Source organism: Plecotus auritus, assembly GCF_963455305.1.
Source record: "Plecotus auritus genome assembly, chromosome: 4".
In the NCBI taxonomy this organism is placed as follows: Eukaryota; Metazoa; Chordata; class Mammalia; order Chiroptera; family Vespertilionidae; genus Plecotus; species Plecotus auritus.
The window spans coordinates 168,158,314-168,185,062 of NC_137775.1; the positions used below are offsets into that span (position 1 = coordinate 168,158,314).

Consider the following 26,749-nt stretch of genomic DNA (forward strand, 5'->3'; position numbering starts at 1 on the left):
GAGAGTGCTGGAGGGGAAGAGAGGAGGGGGCAGGACACAGTTTAAATAAGATGGTCAGGAAAGCCTTGTTGAGAAGGTGGCATTTGGACCAATACTTGGAAGGAGGTGAGAGAAGGGGCCCAATGTATTTGAGAGCAGAACCTCCTGGGTAGCGGGACTGAAAAGCACAGGCCTGAGGCAGAAGCAGGCTGGGCACACAGGAGCAACAGCAAGGAGGCAGTGAGGCACTGGGGCCAGGTCGCCAGGGCCTTGTAGGCCTCTGTAAAGACTCCAGAGTTTTATTCCGTGTGAGACCAGGTGGTGGTGGGAGAGTAAATTTTTGCCTAAACTGGGTTTATTTCGGTTTCAGCCACTTTTAGTGGCAGGTGGTTTATTCTCATTGCTGTAAATATACTTCAACTTATCCATTGTAGCATTGATGGACACTTAGTTTCCACTTCGGACACCCTACTGCACATCTTTTGGTAAACTACGGTATGCGTGGTTTACCAATTCTTTGTGTCTGAATAACTTAAGTAACATGTTAGTTCCTATGAAAGTCAGACAATCAGTCAATAAGCATGACACACATCAGAAGTCAACTCTCAGGTAGGTGTTAGGATAAGATAATCGAGTATGCAAGGCAAAGAGTACAAAGACATGTCAACTAGATTGCTGCCCTCAAGGACCCTCGAGTCTAGTTGGGGATAAGACATATGCATGTGAAACAGCAACTGGCAAGGACACATATATAGGAAATGCGAAATAATATCCTAGGCAGTTTGCTCCATAATCATTCTGAAGTGGGCAAGGTCACTTTGGACTGTGTTGATATAAGGTTTCACAGGGAATCTGGCAATTCTGAAGAGCCTGAAAGCATACACCAGGTTTGGCAAAGCAGACAGACTTTGTAGACATTACTGGGCTAGAGAAATAGCAAGAGGGGGTCATGGGTGGTAAGAGTAGGGTTTAGGATTCATTTTAAAGCCTGGTAGAGCTGTATGTACAAGTAAAGCAAATAGCTACATTGTGATCTGGGAATACTTACATATTCCCCCATTTTCTCTCTCATTTTGCCACATTTACCATACTGAACCTCCAAGGCCATAGGTCTAAATGATTTGAATATATGTGTATTTTTAGACTGGCAAAGAAAACTCATCCATTGTGACTGTAGCAGGCCCCGGGGCGGAAACTAAGGCAGGCCAGCTTCTGGAAAACAGCTCATTCATGGCCGAGCTTCTGAGCGACGTGCCCTTCACCTTGGCCCCGCATGTGCTGGCTGTGCAGGGCACCATCAGTGACCTTCCAGACCACCTGCTCACCTGTGATGTCAGCGAAAACTTATCACGGTTTTGGTATGATTTTACTCTTGAAAATTCAGTGCTCTGTGATTCATAGTTTTCATATTTGTACCTTAACAGCTTTAAAACAAAAGTTGGCCATTGTATTTAACCTGTTTGATGTTCTTTGGCATTTCACTGTCTAAAAGCCCTCAGGATCATAAAAGCAAGGATCATAAAGTAAAGAACAGTACGTTCATTGCTCTGTTTTTCAGAATAAAGTACATTTGTATAAAAATTGAGCTTAAGTTCTACTTCCTTTCCGCCAAATAATAAATATAAAAATTAGGTAATCATAGTTTTATGAAAGGAGTAGATTCCTTCAACCAGGCTCTCAAAATACAACACCTCAAGTTGATCTTAGCAGAACTGTGAAAAAGAGCGATGGCATTTTCCTTGGTTACTACAAGTCTAAAGTCTGCCCTGAGAGGGAGTGTGAATTCTCTTCTCTGGTTTAGAGGAAGCTTGAGTTGATATTATTCTCTTTCTTCTCCCACAGTGTCTATGAATGAGTTCAGGAAAAAAAATTGTGCCAGTTAGCTTAATTTCTTCATTCTTGATATAGACACCAATGTGGAAATGGAAAACTTTTCCTAAAAAGCAGGGGGATTTTGCTGATATAAGAATGCGCTGGCTGCTGTTTCTCCGAATGATGCATTCCATTTCCTTACACCCATGGCAGTCCTGTGCACCTTGAGTGCTCCCTGTGTTCCTGCCTTTGCTTCTGCCTGGATGCTTCTTCGGAGTGTGCTCCCTCACCAGCTTCCCCAAGAACTCTCCCTGCTCTGCCTCAGAGGGCATCCATGCTCCTGACCACATAGGGTCCCAGTGCAGGAAGAGATCCACATTTACTGTCAACCTCTTTGCCTCCCAAAGAAAAACATCTCATGATAATACATATTATCGCTAACACCCTTAGTTAGAAATTTATTGGCCACAATACAAATGGAAATGCTTTATGGCTAGAAAAACTGAAATCAACTCATTTCCAATTAGAGTATAGGCAAAACACCTAGATATGACTTTTGGCTATTGAATAGCCATTATTTATTCCAACTAAAACAGAAAAGAACTGCCATTGGTCAATAACTGCAAAGGAAGAGGTAAACTGTGACAGTGTTTTCTGTGCCATAAAAAATTTTAATCACATTAGTTCTGAAGAGTACAATATAGTTTATTAATTCTGTGCCAAATTTTTAGAATATTTTTCACAAAGATAGAGTGCTTATAGCAAAACTGAACACTGTGCATAAAGGTACATAAATTATTCAAATTTTAATGTGTTGTGCATGTTTAATAAATGTGGCATGTTCTTGATAAAAATCCTATGTTATTTACAAGATAAAGGAACATTTCTATTGAAAAAAATGTGTAATTTACAAACAATGTTACCGTAGAGGTAAATGGTTAAATTAGATCTTGACATAGTTTTCTTAAAACATCAGTCTAAGAAATATGACTTATTACTAACACAAATATGAACATTTTATAGCAGTTTTTGTGAAAGCCCATCCTTTTAAATATCCATGTTAATATATCTCAAAGCTAAATATAAGCATGTCATCAATTTACTAATATTTATATTAAGTTTTGTCTCAAATACATATACATTTTATTTATATTTATGTCTATTGTGTTATAAATATGCTTATACATATTTTCACTTGTTAAAAATTGTTATATTTGAATAAGTATGAATAAAAATAAACTGATATTTTGATTAATTTCAGATCCAAAAACTGATTTTCTTTGCATTATTCATGTCTGAAAGTCATTGATTCTTTAGGAGACAAATATTTAAATAGTTTGTATATTGTAGAGAAAAGCATGACGTTTCCTCTTACATGCAAGTCTTAAGGAATAACAGTGAAAGTGGTAAGATCACTCACTAATTCTGGCAGGACTGAAGGATTTGAGAGAAATCACATGAACATCTCCAGATAGATTCCATCACAAGATTCAATAAGCTCAGTGTTAATAACCTATTATTAATAAAAACATGTGGAAATGGCCATTTTAATGTTCTCATCCTGTATACAAATCGTGTTCCTATTTTAAAACTGGAAGAAAACAGAAGTCACCCAGCCAACTCTATCTAACCCAAGTGAAACTTGAAGCCTAGAAAGGTTAAATGACTTAAGTTAACTCCTCACTGAAACACATTTACTTGAACAGTATTAATAAGGTAATATAACTTGTAAGAAAGCTATATGCTGTGGTGGGGAAGGGCTCAGGCATCTGAGGCAGGCAGTTTCTAGTGGCTCCCTCGCTTACAAGCTGTGGGCCTTTGAGTCATTCCCCTAACTTCTGGTGTCCTTGGTTCCCTTGCCTGTTAAATAGTAATTGTATGCACCTTGCAGGGTTGTGCATTTAGATGGTGCATGACAAAGGCCTGGCAGTGCAAATCTGTACACATTATCAGTGTTCAAGGAAAGAGAACTGTTATTCTCATTACTAACCACACATATACCAAGGTCTAATGAAATGCAAAATATGAATTAACTGAAGTTTTTAAAGGGTAATATAAAAAATAGCTACCTACATTTATTGTATATCCCTCCCACCCATGATTATTTTCCATATTTAGCACTACCTCATGAAAAATATTCCTAAGATACGTTAGTTGACTCTACTGCAGTTCCTTCGCTAAGAGTTCCATAGCAAACACTTTTTTTCTCCTATTATCAAGCAGTATGGTTTTTACTCCCTCTCCCCCCTTAACAAATGATCATTATAAAGTACTGTAAGTATGGAATATACAAGTGATCTTACTAATCCTATTTTTATCTCTAAAATATATGCAGGAAGTTGCATGAATTTTTCCCCCAGCTTTTTAAAAATGGCATTTGCATCCTTTCCTGAAAACAGAATTGGAGAGGCAATTCTGACAATTTATTATTCTAGTTAATTGTGATTAACTGAACTTTAAAAATTATATCATCAAATGTTAATAAAAGCACGTTTCTTATTAACAAGAAACCCCACACTCATTTTTTAAAAATATTCATTGACACCAACACTTTCTTCCCCTATCTCAAAGTAAAATGATAAATTGAAAACAGTATGAAAAAATACCTAAAATTCTGAGAAACCTAATTTTTCATAATTATAAAGGAAAAATAGGGAGTAAAAAGAAATGATCTCATCCTTATTCTAAAAGTGGCCCATCAGACCTTATCCCTTTACCTCTCCTGACAACAATTGATCAGTAAATGAATATTGCACTCAGTAATCTAGCAAAGAATGTACTACCTTCAGAGATTAATGCATTGTCCTATTAATCGTGTCATTAATAACATTCACAAGAAATTTCAGTGTATTGGATAGATGGCTGAAGGATGTAATATCTTTTAAAGCTATTGAGAAATACGGGCTTGTGGACATTATCTTTTGAGCACTGTGTCATATTACTAAGGCCATGACCTAAATATTATTGGGAAATCTAAAACTCTCGGAATTGGTCTGACTCCATTCATTGGTCCTGAAAGGTAAAGTATTCCTATGTATCAGGGAAATGACTCTTGATGCCATATGGTTTGGTGGATAGGTGTGGGTGAAAAAGACAGATGTATTGATTGAAGCATAGGATCTGTTAAACTTGATATCTCAATGTTAATCATTTTTTAATTTAAATAAAATTATAATTTTAGAATAATTTTATATTATAGAAAAATTACAAAAATAGTGAAACATTCTTGAATACCTCTCATCTAGTTTCTCCTATTTGCTACAGCTAAGGAACCAACATTGGGACATTACTATTAACTAAAATCCACCCTCCATTCCAATTTCACACTTTTCTCCTAATGTCCTTTTTTTCTTCCAGCATCCCATCTGGTATAATACATTATACTTAGTCATTCTTAGGCTCCATTTGGCTGTTACAATCTCAGACTTTTATTTATTTATTATTTTTAGTGACTGTGACAGTTCATGGAGTCTTGTCAGATTTTGTAGGATGTCCCTCAGCTCTGATTTATTTAATGTTTTTCACATGGTTAGACTATGGTTATGCGTTTGGGGGCAAATATTACAAAGGTGAACTGACCTTCAATGAGATCGTATCCTATCAAAGGTACATGCTGTCAAAATGACCTCATTGCTGATGTTAACCTGTATCAAGTGGCCAAGGTAGTGTTTGCCAGGTCTCTCCACTGTCATGTAACTCCACCCCTCCCCTTTTTATACACTGCTCTTTGTTATTCAATTGAAAAGCATAGCCCACAGTCAAGGGGTAGGGAATTATACTCCACATTCTTGAGGGGTTAGTAGACATATAATTTGAATTTCTTCTGTATGAGATATGTCTCTTTTCTCCAATTTAATTATTCATTTATTTATATTGGGATTCCAAATCTAAAGCATATCTCTTGGTGGCCAAGAGATATGTTTACATTATTAGAAAGTTAACATAAAGAAAATTTGGAACGATTTACATGGTGCAGATGAATACCATTTGAGGTTGGATATGATGATATATTCTATAATCTTCTCAGAATTAATCTTCCTATAAATATCAGATACATTTCTTTATAACTTGTCATGACTATAACTATATTCAAAATAGACCTTCCCTTTGGGGCCACGAATGTTGCACTGTAAGTGAAGCCCTTTTAGATACTTGGCCTTTTCCTACCTTATTCCCACAACGATTGCATCTTACCCATAATGCTATTCTTCAAGTGGTGAAGAGGCAAGGTTCTAATATAATCATTTTCCTCTTTAAAGAGCCAAGATAACTCATGATACACAGAGCTTTTCTCTACAGTAGATGACTTTCTTTAGTAATAGCAAAAACAAAGTTGCAGCTCCTTAAGATTCTAAGAGGAGAAATGGTTCATTTTCTCCTTTAAGAAGTAGCTTTAAGAAGCAGCATAAGGAAACTAAGTTTTCTTTCAGAGGGGAGAAGTGCCCCCAAGGAACTCTTTGTACTTCTGATTAACCAAAACTCAACTGTATGCTAAACCAAACTTGATGTCATCCAATTTCATTGGGGGTCAGGGAAACAATCAAAGTAAATAGTGTTTCATTTTATCCTTGGAAGAAACCTGAATACAGTTCTTTGTCAAGAATTTTCCCAGTCCAATTTTCACTCCTACAAAGGAAATAAATTCCTTACAATCAAAGGTAAGGCAAAGGATAATTGCATCCAGAACAAGCCTTCAGTAGGCTAACTCCAAACCAGCCTACAGACAGCTTGTTAGTTACAAGCCAGGCCAGAGAGGGAAACAGACAATAGACCATTTCAGAGGTCAGTTAAGGAGACGACGTCCCACTTGGGACTGCTGCCAGGGACGCAGAATCCAGTGTCTGACATCTGGGGTTGCAGCTGTGAAGTCTGCCCCTTGTGTGGCCACAGGTGTTGACTATAACTCAGAAATATAGAAGGAGGAACAGGATAATGTCGGTTTCAGTGTGCATATGTATATTTATGTGTAAGGTTTTTCTTTTCTATTTTTTCAAAAATGTACATAATTTATTTTGTTTCAGAATTAATGTATTCTTCATAATGGCAAGGAACATTTGGGAGGCTAACAAAAAAAGGAGCTTTTGTTCATGAACAAGGGCAAAACAAAGCCAAGTTTTTACACCTACAGGGTACACTGCACACCAACATGCTGTGTGGCATAGTTAGCTCAGTCATTTGAATAGGCCTTCTCAGGACCAAAAAGAAATAAATGGATGCTGAACAGTAAACAGGCAGTTGGTCTCAGATAAAGCCTAAATACTCATTCTCTGTACGTCTCTCTGGCCTCTTCCTTGTTTTGGATCTTCACGAGAATTTGTGTTTATCAGAATGTATTTCTGAGCATGGGCAGACTATCTAGTTTTCTATCTCGCACTATACCAGCCATAACCATCAGCTAACACAGCAGAAAGCAGTAACACTCAGCTTTCCTCTTCCTCTTGCAAGCAACTTAGCTCCTGTTTATGAGGCAGATCTAGACGTTCCTACCTCACATAGGTACTGAAGGTTCCTGACCCTAAGGATATGGGCAGCAGTAGAAATGAATATGATTAAGAGGACGGAATGATATGGGTAAGATGTATAAAGAGCCAAAAGTAAATTGCATTTTAAAAATATGTCTATACTTCCATAATTAAATATAGACTTCCTCCTTGTTGTGCCTACTTCACAGCCTGAATTTAGATTTCTTCTTCTTATCGAATCTCTAAGGAAAACTGCTTGAATCCTTAGGCCAATGTTCCTCCACCTTGTAAAGCCCACGTGTCCTGCCAGGTTTTTTCACTGTATGCTCTCTCTATTCCTCCAGCCAAGAAGACTGTTGACAGGTTTTCCTTTGTATCTTCTGTTACAAAGACAAAAGGTAAATTGAATATGTTTTCAAAGTACAGCCACCACCCCATTTCCCTGAAGGATCTATGTTCTTATTAATGTTCTATCCCAGTGGTCGGCAAACCGCGGCTCGAGAGTCACATGTGGCTCTTTGGCTCTTCCACAAAATACCACGGCCTGGCGAGTCTATTTTGAAGAAGTGGCGTTAGAAGAAGTTTAAGTTTAAAAAATTTGGCTCTCAAAAGAAATTTCAATCGTTGTACTGTTGATATTTGGCTCTGTTGACTAATGAGTTTGCCGACCACTGTTCTATCCGACTTGTACTTAGCACATAACAAATCCTCCACCAGGATTTGTTGAATGAATGAGTGAACAGATGAAATAAATCATTAAGTTATCTATAAATGAGACTTTCCAAAAGCAAAGGAATAGAATTTCAAAACTTGGGTAGTTTTTCGGGCTGTAGTAAGTTCCCCCAATTGTCATGCAGTGTTTACACAGCTGAAAATAATGCTTAGTTTACCAAGCGGCTACAAATTGTGCCGTTGGTCTGTTTTGGGTATTCTCCATGTTTTTCAGGTTGTGTTTTCCTCTGTCCATAATGACTATGTATGTCCTCATGATGAGTAAGAATGGATTCTAGACAATACCGTGTATTTTGGTCCTGTGGACGAACTCATTTAAAGCTCTATCTAGCTGCCAAGTATCCCTTGTGTGTTCTTAGTTATATTTGCATATATTCCTGTGCCAGAATTTATTAATCCTATCTGACCTGTCCTTGAAAAGCTGTTTTCCTTTTTTATATGCTTTCCTTCAAGCACATGTGGGTATTTAAAATGACCTTGCTTTAGAAAAAAAACACTTTTGCCCCTAGGAACAGTAGTGCATGATTCTTTTAGTACCCTTCTACATCCTAACATTTCATACTCCGCAGTTCTCTTCCCTGTCATATACATGTGTAGCTATTTCTCCGCCAACTCCAGCTATAAACTTGCCCCTTCTCTTTGGAGTCAAGCTTCCTTTTCCTTTCTTTTCTTTGTTGTTTTTTTTAATCCTCACCCGAGGATATTTTTCCCATTAATTATTTTTAGATTGGGTGGAAGGAAAGGAGGGAGAAGGAGAGAGAGGGAGAGGAGAAACTGGGAAAGGGGAAAAAGAGAAAAGGAGAGAGAATGTGAAAGAGACACATTGACTGGGGATCAAACCTGCAACCCAGGTACATGCTTTTGTGCTCTTCACTGGGAATCAAACCCGAGGCCCTTCGGTGCATGTAGTGATACTCTAACCACTTGGCAACACTGGCCAGGCCTAGAATCAAGCTCTGGAGAGAGTGGTCTATATTTGTGTCTCCATTTCCTTATTTTCTATTCACTCCTCTACCTACTGTAATTGGACTTCCCATCCCTGGTTAGAACCTCCACTGAACGGGTTCATGCAGGAGCCACCTCCACCTAATTCCACTGCTGAGATTGTTTTCACCCCTGACTGCTGTGACTGCCTTTCTCAGCTTCATCCCATCTCAGACTATTGGGGACTTCTTTTCTTTACTCCATTCCTAAAATGTCGGTGTGACCCGAATTCCATCTTGGCTCTCCTCCCCTTTCTGTCTTCTCCCTGTACAGTCCTATTCATTCCTGTCTGCCACTACTGACATCCACATCGACCTCTCCCCCAGAACTCGCTCAAGTTCCATGTCCATCATTAGCTCTGAGACATCTCACTTGACTCTCCTCTTAGTTTCTATCACAAACTGGGGTAGCTGCTGTTTTTATTTCCTCCACACTTTTTCTCATCCCCCCCTCTGTTGCTCTGCTTTTCTTTTGGGAGTTCCTCTGGCCCTGATGGAAATAGTGAATTATTGTTACCATTCCTGAATCCCAAGGGACAGACACATAACCTGACCTGGTTCAATCAGCATCCATCAACCTGAGCCCAGAGGTAAGGGGAAGGCAGCACCTCGTTTGCTGGCGTACTGCTGACAGCCATCCTTCCCTCATGTCTCAAGTCCTGGCCATATCATTTGAAGCCCTGGATTATCCAAGCAGGAAATCCAGGAGTCTAGCCATTCTTACTTCATACTCACCTCCATACTCGATGGATGATAAACTTTGATTAACTGTGCATCTTTCAAGGCTTCTCTCTTAAATGTGTGCTTCTGTCTCCATACCTACTGCCCTTACTTCAGTCCAGGTCTTTCTCATTTCTCCTAATGGATGTCCCTGCATCCAGTTTTGCCCCCCATCCCATCCATTCTCTATGCTAAAGCCAGAAGGAACTTGTTTAAAAACAGATTAAAATCTTCAAAAACTTTCTAGTATCTTCTGGAGAATCGAAGCACCTTAAGGGGCGCCCATGTGCCTCTCTAGCCTCACCTTGTGATGTTCCTACTCTTGTCCTCTGTGTTCTCGCCCTGTTGTGCAGTGCCCTACTGAACACACCGTACCTTCTCTCACCATTCTTACCGTCTGTTCTTTTTGCCTGGAATGCCCTGACCTTCCCTTCTTTACCTTTTTATTGTTTGTTTGATTTCTCTGGTCACAGAACGCTTTTCTACTTTAGGAAATATTGTGAATATGAAATTTAGGATCACAATAGGAAGCGTTTCAATCCTCTCCAGCGTCAAACCAGCTCTCAGTGCTCTGCAGATGGGAAACCACTGCTGAGACCCACTAAAAGCAGTCAGAGGCTTTGCATGAACATTTCCAACAAGAGCATCTGAATGCCTCTTTTAAGTGCAAAAACCACACCACATTACACTTATGCAGCAACAATGCATTCAGACTGTTCTTATTCATCATTAGTAGTCAACTTGCATAAAACATCAGAAAAAAGGCAGAATGGAGCTCACAAAATCAGCTAAATAATAAACCTATCCTTGCAAAACACACTGTGATGGAAGAGACTTTTTTTTAAGTAGTATGTACACTACAGAAGCTGCGTTCATTCCAGCCACCTCAAGTGACCCAATCTGTGGCTAAATCCTTTTACAAGGTTTCATTCAGGTGCCACCTCCTCTGGGAAGCCTTTCCTTACTCCTCCTAAGCTGGACTGTTTGTCCTTCCATGTTCCTCCAGCATCTTGTGTGCCCCTCTTTCAAGGCTCTTGACCCACAGCATTGTAACTATTTACTTGTCTACTTCGGAACTCTGTGAATGGATCCCTACATTCCCATGCTTAACATGATACCACATAGTGTGGGCTCAGTAAAAGTGTGTTGAAAGGGCAAATAATTGAATCGCCACTGATCGAAGGAAATGTATAAGGTCCTTGTCCCATCTACATTAGAAACATTAGAATTTGCCCTTGAATCTGTGTTGGAAGTCGTTAGACAACCTTACATTACCTAAATGACCCCAAACTTATCTTGTATCCTAAATAATTTAGCTTCTTAAATTTTTTAAAAGTAGAAATGTACCTTTTGTTTGGTTAAGCTGTATCAGTACTAATACAATAGACATATTTTGTGTTTATTATAACCTTTTAGACAGTGCTGATTATGTCTTTAGATTAAATTTGGGGGATATAAGTGACTATGAATCTATCTATTGTGACTTGAGCTTTATTTTTTGGTTTACCTTAATGTATACACAGAGGGAACTTGCTTCTGCCTTCTAGTAAATCAACATTGATTAATGCTAATTAAATTACGTGGCTTTTTTAAAATTGTGGATTTGTATAGATTTAAATACGTACCATACAAATTGAATGCCTGATGTTTTAATGGGGTTATGACATGTTGTTTTTGTGTAACCTAACCTTACTGAAGGATTTAGAAATATTAACCCTTTTGATAGCAGTGTACATTTTTGAAGGATCATTTTACTTTTGAGGGAAAACAAATAATTAACTGACCATCATGCTGATTTTTTTTTCATGCAATCAAAGCAGGTTCTAAAATATTCTTTAACTGATCCATTCATTTGGTAACCAGTTTACTGCATGAATTCAACTTTTTAATTTTTCTAATTGATTAATTTTGTATAAAATCATAATCTATCAAATTTGTAACCACTATGGTCACATTAATTATTGCAACCTCTAAAGTTCCTCATTTTTATGGGTACTCTCTTCCCCCTAGGTGCAAAGATATACAATATTTTCAACAAAAGGGGAAACAATAGTAGCCAATCTCTTTAAACATTCATTTAGTCTATAAAAATGTACAAGAAAAAATCCCTGTTTTATTGGTTAACACAAATTTGTCTTTCTCTTGTCTGAATAACAACTTGGAAACACTATATAACATCAAGAAGTAATAAAATCTTTCATTAGACAAGCTTTTGAGCAAAAATAGTCTCCAGAACTAAACTTGAAAGGAAGTTCTTAAGCTTTTTTATTGTCCTATTCTTGATTAAAAAATTGTGTTAAATGAGGACTGAGGGTCGATAGTTCCTTTCTCTTTTCCCCCCTAACTGAAAGACTATCTGCTGAAACTATCTCTACTTATCTGAGGTGCACCACCCCAGTGTTTTTAAGTGACTATAAGATTCTACACTTGGCTTGTACACCTATCAGAGAGTGACTGTAGGAATCAAACCTCCGTTAAGCAAAGCAATTGTCTCTTGAGTGTAGGTTATTTCCATTCAGGCTTTTCTAGTGTTCCTGGAGATACACTGGAGGCACCATTTCTCTTTGCACATCGATTGTGCTAAAAGCCTCATTTCCCAGTGCAACCTATCACACCCTCTAGGTGGGAGACCTCTGGGCTTCCTGCTCTGGTTGTGCTGGAGGACTAAAGATGCTGTATCCTTCAACCTGGGCCTGCTTCCTTAGAAACGTACCCAGCTGTCAATCGTAAATGACTGACCAGCCACACTCATCTAAAAGATCTTCGATGACAGTGTAAGATTTGCTGTCACCACTGTCAGCAGAGGTTTAGTACCCTTTCTTCCTCCTTACTTCTTCCTTGCTCCCTGTTTCGGTGTGTTCTCAGCATACACACCCTCCAGACACCAGATCCTCTCCCAAATATGTATCTCCCACCAGTTAAAGAAGTTGGCCTGCTGTGCTCCTCTGCTATGGACAGAACCTTTACCTCTCTGGACTATGCCTGCTTCTCAGACATAGAAGTTTTGTGTTTTTCTCCCTGAGAGAACAGCATTTTCCCTGGTACTAGCCATAGCAGCCACTTCATGGGGCTTTTGTTTTGTACTTTTGTGAATGAAACATTAGGTGCAAAGAGTGAAAGTCAACACTATTTACAACTCTGCAATTCCATGTTCAAGGTGGGAAGAAGAAATGGAAGGGATGACATCAGTCTAATCATTTTCTTGTGTCAGGAAAAAACAAGAGCTTTCCTCATGCCCCTAATAAACTTCCACTAAGAACATCCTTTTTAATTAAAATTCACATAATAAACCTACACTCCACATTCTAAACACTAAAGAAAGTCACATATAGAGCTAGGGCTAAAGAAATACATATAGCTAGGTACAGTTAAATGCCTCACTAACATTTAATTCTTCTCAGTCACTGTAACCCAAACTCAGTATTTCCCTGAGCTTAAGTAGATCCCAACTTAAATATAGAGCCTTCCAGGCCTGTCTATCTGAAGTATTTGAGGATGTTTCCAGTGACAATGATCTTTGTCTGCTGGTTCTCAGTTTAAAAGGGGGGAAGGAGATTATTTGCGGAGGATAAAGATCCATTTACTTTCCTAAGTTGCACTTTCTCATCTAACCTAATACACACACAGAGAAGTAAAAAAAAAAAAAAAAAAAAAAAAAAAAAAAAAAAAAAGTGATACCACTGTACCTAATCAACAAGGATTTCACTGCCACTTCTCAGGTCCCCACACCTTCCCTGGATGTACTCTGGCTTCAGTTGGCCTTTTTTTGTTTTTTAAGCCCTCACCTGAGGATGTGTTTTCATTGATTTTAGAGAGAGGGAGAGAGAGAGAAACATGTATGTGGGAGAGAAACATCAATTGGTTGCCTCCTGTACACACCCCGACTGGGGATCGAACCTGCAACCTAGGTATGTGCTCTGAAGGGCAATCAAACCCACAACGTTTTTTATGTACAGGGCGATGCTCCAACCAACTGAGCCACCTGGCCAGAGCCAGTCTGCCTATTTTTAGGATGAATCTCTTTCCTCAGAACCCTTTTTAAGGAAAAACTCATTCATACACAACATTCATAGTACTAAAGTTGAAATATGAGATTTTCTTCACCCTTTACTATCACGTTTATAGTGCATTTTATCGACCAAAGTTATTTCATAACTTATGGAACTTATCTTAAATATGGCTCTAGGTAAGGATATGAAAAACCCATCCAGTAAGCCCTCCTAAGGAAGTGATAGAAAAATTCCCCCAAAATGCTTCCTGCTTGGAAAGTCAGCTGAAAGTTCAGTGTGAGGAAGTGACACCAAATGTTTGGCAGCTTGGGATGTGCTCCCGTCCAGGGGCTGCCCATGCGCAGAGCTGGCCGAGGGACCTGGACAGGTCTCAGAAGCTCCTCCAGCCCCTCGGAATGCCAGGCCTGGGTGGGATCGGGGAGCAGGAAGAGGGGGAAGCGGAAACTGTGGCTGATTTCATGCTCCTCTGGCTTGCCTCCTGGATGCTAGGCATAGCCCAGAGATGCCCTGGCAGCAGTGGGAGCAGCTGGATAGGTTAAGAAAGGCCTTTTGTCCCTGCCATTCACTAACAGGCCAGTTTTGGGTGACAGATGTAACATAGATGAGCAGGACTTCAGGCAAGCCCAGAAAGATCTTATCCTTGAGTAGCAAGCTTCGGGTTTTGTTTGGCATTTTTTAGACAGAAATAGATTTTTTTTAGACAGAATTTTTTATTCCATGGATGTTTTGAAGACAGCTTCAGCCCCTCCTCCCAATAAAACACTTTCATTTTAATACATATCACTAAACACTGTTATGTATTTAGTTTACCTCTAAAGAAAGATCATTATTAAGAATGTCTAAAAGGAAATCACGGAGAATAAACTCTCTCAAAATCTCATTTTATGTGCTGTTAGAAATAACCATGTACTCCCCCCCCCCCTCAATCATTCTGGGAAAAATAATTGTGGCCAAGGATAATGTGGAAAAACTTCAGCATTAAAAATAATGTGATAAGTAATCCAAAAGGGAAATTAATTTTCACTTGGAAGGTGTTCACTCTCACAAACACTGAAATAATGAGTAAACTGGCTCTCCTGAGACCATGCCAACTGTCCCCTGCTGCTCCGGTTGTCACGAGCCTCTCTTACTGCCCTAACTTCTGATTCGGAATCAGGAGACTTAAATAGGAGGACATCGCGTCACACAATTAGAAACAATCTATTGTACTATTAGACACCAACTTCTCCCACTAAGTCACTCAGAATTGACTGATTTCCTTTATTAAGTGAAACTATTATTACCACTGAAAAATAAAAATAATAATACAAGACAACTTAGAGTGCAAAGAATGTTTAAGTTGATAGTATCTCATTTTACAGCCCTCTAGGGGAAGGTAATGTGATGGGGGACCCATTCACACCCAGACACAGAGACCACCAGCTCCAGAGGGGATGGCTTTGTGGGAAATTTCAAGGCAATGAAAGATACCAGTGATATCACTTTTAAACTTTATAGCAGATTTGAAAGTATGTGTAATATAAATAATTTAAATTCATGTACTGTAACATTCCATGTTATTATAGAAAAGACAGAAGTTGAAAAGAAACTAAGGTTCTGAGCAATCCAATGAACGAATAATCATCAACTGAAAAGTTACAAGTTGACTCTGAGAATGCCAATTACAGACTGGGCTTGTTGAAACCACCTTCGTCCTTTCATGTCCCCTTCCCTCTAAATGGACTGAGGGTCTCATTCTGTTTTAGAGGTGATACAGGCTCTGCCACTCCAAGCTCCACACCTTAATCCTCACCCATAAAATTCATACATATCTTCATCTGTTAGTGTTTTTCAAGAGTAGTCACAGATGTGGCCCAGGCTGTGAACAATTGTAGCAGAACAGATTTTTTAAAAGTTTGCAATCCCCTCAAATAAACTATCTGACAAATAGAGCTATATGCCACAGGTTTTGGGGGGTTGGAGGTTGGGGGAATGGAGGTAGAACATCAAAACCCGAATAGAGAGAAAGCCAGGGAGAAAAAAGCAACTTGTAAGTACATCATCTTCCCTTGGTGTGCTAACATGGAAATAAAAATTAAAGACACTAAAATGCCCCCGAGGAAAGCAAATCTATGAAAACTTTTAAAAAGGGATATATAATGATTTATATGGCCATGACATCTAAAAAGAACTTTGAGAAATATCTCTCTCCACCCTGACATTCAAAATACCTAAAAACGAAGGTTAGGACATTAACCCAATTATTTTAACTTTAAAAATACTTCTCCTGAACAAAAGTAATGCAATAGAATATCAGACTGGATGTACAAAATGCTAAAGTTGCTTCTAGCAGCCATTCATAACTTCCTTGGAATGCTGGTATATCAGCAGGTGTACTTCTAATCCTTTCTTCCCAGGTTGTCTGAGAGCAGGCTTCCCTAACACAAAAAGACTCCTCTACTGACTGTGTAAAGTTCTGCCCTTGCTCTCCTTGAACTATGGTATTAATTTTGTACTAGCTAGTGACTGTTTATGTTGACAGAATTCCTAGACTATTGAAGAGCACTGCCCACAAGGAATCCCACGTTTTCTCTTCATTGGTGTATTCTTATGATTTATCATTTTAACCTACGAGTTTACTCAATGAAGAAATTATTTAAAAGCCTACTTGAGATATAGTTTAACATAGCTAATCCAGATCATTATAATTTTTTTACCAGAAATTACTTGCTTTTGTGCATAAGTAAAAACAAATGTCCTATGTGTACAATTATTTTGATTTTAAAGGCCATACTTATTAGATAAAGACAAGCTTAGGATTCTGTAGTTCCCTTTAGTAATCACAAGCTATCTTCCTTATAGTCATGCCTGTCTATATATTCAATTGTATTTATAATAGTTTTATATAGGCTTGGATTTATTTCTGTATATATGTGATTATTTATGGATTATATACAGTATATATCTAGACTTGGGTACGAATAGACATAAAATAAAACTACAGACCTTGTTATAATACAAGCAATTACAGGTAGAATTTAATATATGTCTTAAAATCATGCCTAAAAAATAGTAGATTTATTGAAAAGACTACTGAATTGGATATAAAATATGGTTTCTAGTCACCTGTTTATCACAAATTGGGTAAGTTACTTAACCTTTTGGGGCCACAGTTTTCTTATTTGTAAACTTAAAATACACACACACACACACACACACACACACAAAGATACTTTACCCTTTAAATGGTAATAGGATACCTTGTGCTGGGAAAACTGAGGCAGAATTTTCAGCATGTATGTTTCATTTATTGACCTTTACAAATTAAGAAAAGGACTTCCACTTCCAGTAGCAATGCCCGACAAGGCATTATACTGGAAACCAATTGGATCCTATATAAAACATTTGGGTTTGGTGTTGGATTCCCTGGAACTGGGCAAAAAAATCTCCAAGCCCTTTCCTCCTCTCTCTCACCCCCCCAAATAAAAAGGAACTAGCTGAGTCAACACTGGAGCTTGGAGCAACAAACAGATAAATATGTTGAGCAAGAAACAAAGGAGAGAAACTATATTATACTAAGAGACAATACCAGTAAAAAACTGAAGCTAGGGTTAACAGCAAGGAAGGGGAATTGAACTTGAGATGCTGTATTAAGTCAGATTGGTAGTCTCCCCAGCTCCTCTCAGAACAAATCAAATCTCTATAAGAAAGCATCCTACGATATATCCCATCAGAGTCCTATAATTATCATTAGGCAAGTATTAGTTCAAAATTAAAGACATCAAGCACATGAGGAGGTAAGCCATCTATATTAGAACTGTCAGAAATAGAATAGCTGCTTATGAAGTACTTAAAGAAACAAAGTATGGAATCAGAAGAATGAGCAACAGAAAACTACCAGGGATAATCAGGCAGTTCTGAAAAATAACTAAGTGGAATATCTATACGTAAAATACGTAAATGTTGAAAGAAAAGGACAAAACATAAGAGGCACATTAGCCACATGTGAAAATAGAATTAGCGAAAATAGAAATGGATAAATTAACTAAAATATAATTCAGAAATAAAACACCTGGAAAATATAAGAATAATGCAAAACATTGAGGATAAAATGAGAAGGTCTAATAATGTCAAATGAGAGCCATAGAAGGAGAGAATCAAGCTAGTGATAACAGCTGAGAAATTTCCAGAAATGCTGAAAGCTATTAAACCACAATTTCAGAAAGCGTGCATACACACAAAAATCAATGCCTAGATATCACCTAGTAGTGATCTGCAGAGCACCAAAGACAAAAGTTTTTAAGGTGGCTAGAGGAAAGACATCCCAAAGTAATGATCATTTTATGGATAGCAGACTGCTCAAGAATCACTGATACCACTGCATCTACCTATAACCTCTTCCCCTGTCCCATTTCCCTCTCTTCTCTGAGGCAGGAGCTCTCCTGTATGTTTACCCTTCCTTTCCAATATTCCAAATACTTTTATGATGTATGTATATATCCATAAATAATATATTATTTCTACTTGCTTGTTTTTTAATTATGTAAAAGAGATATCATAATATATCCAGCAGTCCCTCTTTATCCAGGGTTTCTCTTTCCAAGGTTTGTTACCCAGAGCCAAATGAAGTCTGAAATATTACCAGTAAATGGAAAATTCCAGAATTCAACACTCATAAAATTTTAACTTGTGTGCTGTTCTGAGTAGTGTGATCAAATCTTGCCCTATCCTGCTTTGTCCTGTCAGGACATGAATCATCCCTTTGTTCAGCATATTCACTCTGTATGACATTAGTCGTTGAGTGACCATCTCCGTTAGTAGTTTGATTAGCAGAAACTTATGGGTACTTATTTCATTTCCAGACTTTTTATTTGTGTGTGTGTGTGTGTGTATGTAGGTGTTAGAGAGAGGAAGAGAGCACATTCACTAACTTTATTATTGTATTTTGTTATAATTGTCCTATTTTATTATGTGTTGTTATTCTCCTACTGTGCCTAATTTATAAATGAAACTTTATTATAGGAAAAAACATAGTATACAGGGTGAGGCAAAAGTAGGTTTACAGTTGTATGTGAAAGTTTATTCTTGTATTATTATTTATTATTGTATTATTTTTCATATGAACAACCATAAACTTACTGTTGCCCCACCCTACATATAGGGTTCAGTATTTTTCATGGTTTCAGACTCTACTAGAGATCTTGGAATACATCCCCCGCAGGAATAAGGGGGTGGGACTCTTTTTTTTCATTCAACTTAAGATTTTTAAGTATTCAACCCCATTGTTTTATGTTATTACAGAGCACTCATTTTAATATCATTATTTATATATAATTTACATATAATAAAGCATATATATAGTTCAACAGCTTTCAGTATATTTATAGAGTTGTGCTATCATCACTATCTTCTAATTTTATTCTCCCTCAAAAAGAAACCTTACAGTGGTCACGGACAACAGGGGGGTGGGGCATGCGTGGGGAGGGGTTTGGGATGTAAATGGGGGGATGAGGACAAATATGTGATACCTTAATCAATAAATAAATTAAAAAAAGAAACCTTATATCCATTAGCAGTCATTCCCAACCCCCTCCTCCCCTCATCCTTCAATGCCCTTTGTCTCACCATCTCTGATCTGCAATTGCACCACTATTCTATGTCAGTTTTCCATATATGTTTGGGCGTATTCTCCATTATTTTTATTATTTATAATTTACATATTTTATACTTAATATTTTGAATGTATCAACTATTATATAAAAAAGATAAAGAACTTTAAAATTGTAATGATATGAATATACCAGCAAAAAGTCACTTACAAAGGAAGAAATCAGATAGACCCCAGACTTCCCCACACCACCCTCCAAACCAAACAGTGAAGCAGTGTCTAAAAAGTTCTGAGGGGAAAAATGCATGACTTGAAAATTTTAAGCCCAATTAATCTCCTAGGATAAATGCAAGATGAGGTAGTACACATGAAATATAAAGAAATAAAAATCCATGAGCTTTTCTTGGAATGAAAATAAATTAACTAAAAACTACTGTATGACAAGTTTCTAAACAAGCTGGATGAGAAAATCAACAACTTACGCAAGAATCAAGTGGAAATAAAGAATGATATAGCTAAAATAAAAAACACAATGGGATGTTTCAACAGTAGACTAGAAGAAGCGGAGGTGAATTAGAAGACAGGGCAGAAAAACACACCCAATGGGAGGAGAGCCTAAAGTAAGATATTTATAATAGGAGTGCCAGAACGACAAGAAGAAGATCAAGGAATAGAAAACCTATTTGAAAAAATAATGACAAAACTTCCCTGATTTGGGGAAGAAAAAAATCACAAGCACAGAAAGTCCCAAACAAGATGAACACAAAAAGACCTTTACCAAGACACATTGTAATTACAATGGCAAACGTTAATGACAGAGAGAATCTTAAAGGCTGCAAGAGAGAGACAAAGAGTTACCTACAAGAGATCTCCCATTAGATTATCAAATGATTTCTCAACAGAAACATACCAGGCCAGAAGGGAATGGAATGAAGTATACAAAGTGTTGCACAGCAAGGGGCTGAATCCAATAATACTCTAACCAGCAAGGCTATCATTAAAAATTGAAGTGGAAATCAAGAGCTTCACAGACAAAAAATGCTAAGGGAGTTTGTCACTATCAAGCCAGCAATGCAAGAAATGCTAAAGGGACTATTGTAAAAAGAAGAAATAAAAAGGGAAGAAGGAACACAGGCAAAAGAATAAAAATTGCTACAAATAAGTACCTATTAATAATAACCTTAAACATAAATGGATTAAATGCTCCAATCAAAAGACATCAAGTGGCTGAATGGATAAGAAAACATGACGCATATACAAGTATATGCTGTCTACAAGAGACCCACCTCAGAACAAGGGATTGACACAGACTGAAAGTGAAGGTATGGAAAAATATCTTTCAGGCAAATGGAAATGAAAAAAAAGCTGGGGTAGCAATTCTTATATCTGACAAAATATGTAGACCTCAAAGTGAAGGCCATAATAAGAGAGAAGGAAGGCCACTTTATAATACTAAAGGGATCACTACAAGAGGATATAACTCTGGTAAACATATATGCACACAATGCAGGAGCACCCAAATATATTAAAAAAAACTTCTGGAACATACCAACGGAGAGACCAACAGCAATACAATCATAGTAGGGAACTTTAATACCCATTGACATCACTGGATAAATCCTCTAGACAAAAAATCAACAAAGAAACAGCAATCCTAAATGACTCACTAAATCAGATGGACTTAATTGATCATCTTCAAAACATTTCACCCCAAAGCTATGGAATATATGTTCTTCTCAAATGCACATGGGACATTTTCAAAGATAGACCACATATTGGGACACAGGCAAAGTCTCTCCAAATTCAAGATCAAGCATCTTCTCAGAACACAGTGGCATAATATTAGAAATATACTACAATAAAAATAATTTTAAAACTTCAGAGACTTAGAGGCTAAATAGCATGCTATGAAACAATGAATGGGTTACCCAAGAGATCAAAGAAGAAATTAAAAACATCTTGGAAACAAGTGACAATGAAAACACAACAATCCAAAATCTATGGGACACAGTGAAAGCAGTCACAAGAGGGAAGGCCATAGCATTACAGGCCTACCTCAAAAAAGAAGGAAAACTGTTAATAAATTATCTAACTCTACAACTTAAAGAATTAGAAAGAGAGCAACAAGAAAAGCCCAGAATGAGCAGAAGGAAGGAGATAATAAAGATCAGAGCAGAAATAAATGACATAGAGACCAAAAAAACAATACAAAAAAATCAACAAAACCAAGAGCTGATTCTTTGAAAGGATAAACAAGATTGATGAACCTCTAGCCAGGTTCACCAAGAAGCAAAGAGAGTGGACCCAAATAAACAAAATCAGAAATGAAAGAGGTGAAATAACAATAGACCCCACAGAAATATAAAGGATTGTAAAAAAAAAAAAAAAAAATACCATGAACAACTCTATTCCACAAACTGGTCAACCTAGAAGAAATGGACATATTCCTTGATAAATATGACCTTCCAAAACTCAATCAGGAATAATAAAAAATCTGAGTAGGCCAATAACTATGGAGGAAATTGAAGCAGCAATCAAAAAACTTACAACAAACAAAAGCCCTGGGCCAGATGGCTTCACAGAAGAGTTTTACCAAACATTCAAAGAACTAAAACCTATCCTCTTCACACAAAAGGGATCATTTACCTGAAATTCATTCAATTTCATGTGTGGGTTCCTTCTATTAAATTAAATTGCATACAGAAATGCCTGCTTATCTAATGTAACCATTTATAAGTTAACAAAAAGCATTTGTTTAAACAAGAAATCTGAAGAAATATACATATTTAATTTTTATTTTCATTGTGTACAGACACCATAAATTTTACCATTTTAACCATTTTTGGCGTACAGTTCTGTGACATTAATATATGCGCATTGTTGTGCAACTATCACCACTTTCCATCTCCAGAACTTTTTCATCTTCCCCAGCTGTGTATTTTAACATAAACCATATAAAGAATATTTGCCAATCTTTTGATTTGGGGCCAAGAATTTTTCTTTGAGAGTGGTCCTCTGATTGGAATTCCTCCTGGCCATCTTTTTTGCATGAATTACATCAATAATGAGCTCTCTAGGATTTCCAGTTTCAGTTTCTTTAAAATGAAACAAGAACTGAAAAACATTTGGGAAAGAATCTCAATGCAGAATCCTCCTAGATCCCCTGCCCCCACCACCTGATATTTTACCCCTAATTTGAAAACACATTTTGAATTACCTTACATTTACCAGTTTCCTAGCACACTCAATTTCTTTATAGAAGCAATTCATTCTTTTGCATTTGTAATTTATCAATTTGCATAAAATTTAATTAAGTTATATGATTTAAAGGTTTGGGTTTAAACACGGTTGATTAAAAAAAAAAACAACAAACACGGTTGATTTACGGTAAGTATCCAGCTGAACTGATTCGAACAAAAGTGTAGGCCCGTGTAGAGAGTTGTTAAGTGAAATAATGCCACTTATGAAATAATCTGGCAAGTTGGATGTTATATTAAATTTTAAGAAGTATGTATGCCTGTGATGGTGAATTTGTGTGTCAACTTGACTAGGCCTAGGGGTACCCAGACTTTTGGTCAAACAATATTCTGGGAGTGTCTGTGTGTTTCTGGATGAAGTTTACATTAAAATAAATGAGTGGGTAGATCGAATAAAGCAGATTGTCTGCTCTAATGTGGGTGGGCCTCATCCAATCAATTGAAGACATGAATAAAACAAAAAGGCTAAATAAGGAGGACTCCTCTAGCCTAACTGCTTTGAGCTAGACATTCCTTTTTTTCCCCAGACTTTGGACTTGAACTGAAACATCAGTTATTCTTGGGTATCCAGAGTGGAACTATCCATCAGCTCCCCTGGGTCTCTAACTTGCTGACTGCAGACCTTGGTACTTCTTAGCCTCCAAAATCATGTGAGCCAAGTCCTTATAATAAACCTCTTTCTTATGTGTACATCCTATTGGTTCTGCTCCTCTGGAGAATCCTGATACTACAAATAAAAGTGTTTAGTGCTCACTCTCTTTATCATTTTATTTCTCCTTTTTTATCTTCTCTTCATCCTGTCTCTACTATCTCTCCTGATGACCAACTTCTCCCTTTGACTTTGACTGTTCCATGGTATTCATAAATTCTCAAGGGAACCATTTCTTTCCTTTTTCACTAACACTGTGAACTTTTTGCAGACAGGGAGAGGCTCTTCTTCACTTCCCTGTCCCCATCACCTAGCACAGTCCCACCCATCAATCATGGAGAAAGTTGCTGTATGAATAACTTTGAGACTGGAGATGGTGGTGATGTCTGTGGGCTTAGTCACTGCTGTAAATGGAATCTGCAGTTTTCTAGTTCCTCCTACTCACCAAAGTTCTATCTCTTTCCCCATCATTTTTCTCTCTCAGTCCTATATCTTCTTGTAAAATATAGCTAGAGGATTATTGCCTTTATTCTGCAAACTCTAGGGGTCATTCTGTTCTTTGAGTGAGGTCAGGTCTTCCCTTTAACTATGATTCTAGAAAGTAATGCTCTACACTAAGCCCTCACTTAACATCACCAATAGGTTCCGCAACTTCAAGCAAAACAGCATATAAGGAAACCAATTTTACCATAAACTAACTGATACAAACAAGAGTTAAGTTCCCATGGCATCTCATCAATGTTATATTGAAACAAGGTTGAATGAAATGACATTTATCCGAGGACCAGCTTTGTATACTGTGGTTCTTAAACTTTATTGGACATCAGAATGACCTAATGGGGGTTTCTTAAAACATGAACTGCTGGGCCCCATCCCCAGGGCTTCTATTCAGCTGGTCTGCGTAGGGCTGGAGGATCTGCATCTCTAATAAGCTTGCAGGTAATGCTGCACTGATGCTACTGATCCAGAGACTTCACTTAGAGAATCACTAATCTGTACACCAAGAAGTACCAGCCCATTAGTTATCTAATTCCCTCCACTAAGGACAAAAAGGAAGAGATGTGTTCATTGTCTGGAACTTAACCATGAAATAAAAATAACAGGAAGAAAATGCATGTTTTGTTTTAAACCAAAAGTACAAAGGATTTTTTCTTATAATCGTTCTTTAATTCAAATCATTCCATAGTCCATAAGTAAAGTTATGCTAAAACTGCTAAAAGAGAAAAGACTATTGATATTTCTATCAGAGTATATAAAAAGTTAATTATGGTGTGTACTTCTTAAAGATCTCTTTGCCGTGTGAGCTATCCCCAGAAATACTTGCCATAGAACTGAAATAGAAATGATTGTATGAGTAAATTAGCACCCACACTCCTTGCATGCATCATTTCATAGCGCAAGCCTTTTCTCTTTTCAGGGAATAATGGTTTTACATTTTACTTTGTGATGGCACTCTAATTGCTAAGTATAATAGGGACATTATGCTACAAAGTTAAAGGATTCCAAGTGAAAAGGTAAGTCAAATATAGTCATTTCATCCAGCTAAGGATTCTTTAAAGTGTGCTTCTCTTTTTTCCCAGCTATCTCCCAATTCTGAGCTCTTGATGGAATGATTAAGACGGAATATAATGGCAAAAAAAAAAAACAAAAAAAACCCTAAAAAGGATCCTAGGATTCATCTAGTCCAGGTATCTCCAACTATGATCCACTGGCCAACGCTGGCCTCACGCCTGTTTCTGTAAATAACATTTTAGTGGAAAACAAGCATGCCTGATGAAAGTATTTGTAGGGCTGCTTTCACACCACAATAAGAGTTAAGTGGCTGCAATACAGACAATGAGGTCCAAGGCCAAAATATTTACTATCTCATCCTTTACCAAAAAGGTTTGCTGAGCCCTGCTCTAGTAGTTCAACCTGATCACTCAGGAGGTGAGAAAATGTATCCCATAGAGAGAACCAAGTACTAGTAGCTCAGGGTTATACACTCAGACAAAGGACTACAGAACGCCAGACATTGTCCTCAGCAGCTCCCGTAAGAACTTTGGTTCCCTGACAGTCAAAGCCATCCTTCATGTATTAGTAGAGAAGCGGACGCTGCAGCAAGTTTGCATCTCATTACAATTTTCAAAGAGTCCTCCATATGACAAACCCAAAAAGAACAGTGTGACAGAAGTGTGCTTTGATGTTAGTCCAAAATGAATAAATGGCATCATTTTTTTTCACACTTGTACAAAACACATGAGCAGCCTAACATTAAGGCCCGGTTTCTAACAATGGAAAAGTCCTTTTTCATTGATGAGCGAATTGTAAGGATCATCTTGTCTTTCAAAAAATATACTAATAATCTGTCACATAATATTCTCCCCATTATCCAGAGATTGTGCCTGATGGTGTGAATTCTTATTTTCTCAAGTTATTGGATTCACCAAATTGACAAAAGCATATATATAGGTGAGTGTGTGTGTGTGTGTGTGTGTGTGTGTGTTTGCATAGTATTTTATGTTCTTGATACATGTGTCTAAAATAAAATGATATGATGATGCTAGGTGTCATTAGACACCCAGTCTCTCTTAATTGTATGTTAAGGAAAATATGAATATTATAAAAATGAACACGTATGTCTATTCTGTAAATAAACCCAAATTCCTGGTTTCAGGTTAAGTGTGCAGCTGAGTACAATGAACTAAAAAGGATTTGAAGGTTGAATTAAAACGGAACCAAGCAGTCTGCATCCAGAGCCCACAGGCATCCATGATTAACATTGCTTCAGTGAATCAGTGAGCTTCACAAGGGCAGGGCAGAGCTTGTACCTCCAGAGCCTAACACAACCAAGATGGAACTCTGGGAGAAGAGGAATCCAGAGGAAACTGAACAGAAGTAATCAAAGAAATCAGTTAAAAACTAGGAGATGTTGGTATCACAGAAACCAAGGGAGGAGAAAAGAAGAGGAAGGAGGATATGGCCAAAATAATCAAGTCCTAGTTTTTTAATTCTCACCCGAGGATATTTTTTCCACTGATATTTTAGAGAAAGTGAGAGGAAAAGGGGCGTGGGGAGGAGGAGAGACAGACAGACAAAGACATCAATTGGTTGCCTCCAGCTGAAGCCCTGACCAGGGTCCGGATGGAACCTGCAAGGAGGTACATGCCCTTGACCTGGGAATCGAAGTTGCGATCCTTTCATGCTTAGGCCAAAACTCTAACCATTGAGAAACACTTGCCAGGGCTCCTGTTTCATTTTTAGTAAGAACTAAGAATGATCCACTGAATTTGGCAATTATGATATCTCTCAACAGGGTCATCTAAAACTCTCCTAGGCCCCGATTTTTGGAGATCCCATTCCAAATAATTACATTTTGAATAACAAACCTTTACTATGATGATCACAGAAAAGCAGCCCTAATTATTAGCAAACATTAAAATGTACCAAATTCCACATAAAATTTGTCTTGAGAAATGATGCCTTTGAAAATAGTACTAATTAAATTTCCTGCTTTTTTTTGTATTTAAGCCAATTACTTCCTCTGTAACTCTCATTTTATAGGTTCTTGTAAACCCA

The 26,749-nt window shown here is 37.6% G+C and overlaps 1 protein-coding gene and 1 long non-coding RNA gene across 5 annotated transcripts in view; one reads left to right on the forward strand and one right to left on the reverse strand.

The window, feature by feature from the left end:
* UMAD1 (UBAP1-MVB12-associated (UMA) domain containing 1) overlaps window positions 1-3,064 on the forward strand; it is a 198,714-nt gene extending 195,650 nt beyond the window's left edge. For 2 of the 3 annotated variants that reach the window (XM_080666238.1, XM_080666239.1), the window contains one exon: window positions 1,123-3,056. In XM_080666238.1, the coding sequence (XP_080522364.1) occupies window positions 1,123-1,380 (258 nt within the window). In that variant the 3' untranslated portion in view covers window positions 1,381-3,056. Of the gene's footprint in view, window positions 1-1,122 lie in introns of all 3 variants that reach the window. The other variant, XM_080666237.1, reaches the window with a different exon arrangement.
* Window positions 1-26,749, reverse strand: part of LOC308247298 — a 119,339-nt gene that overhangs the window by 32,019 nt on the left and 60,571 nt on the right. The gene's annotated exons all lie outside the window — the stretch shown is intronic.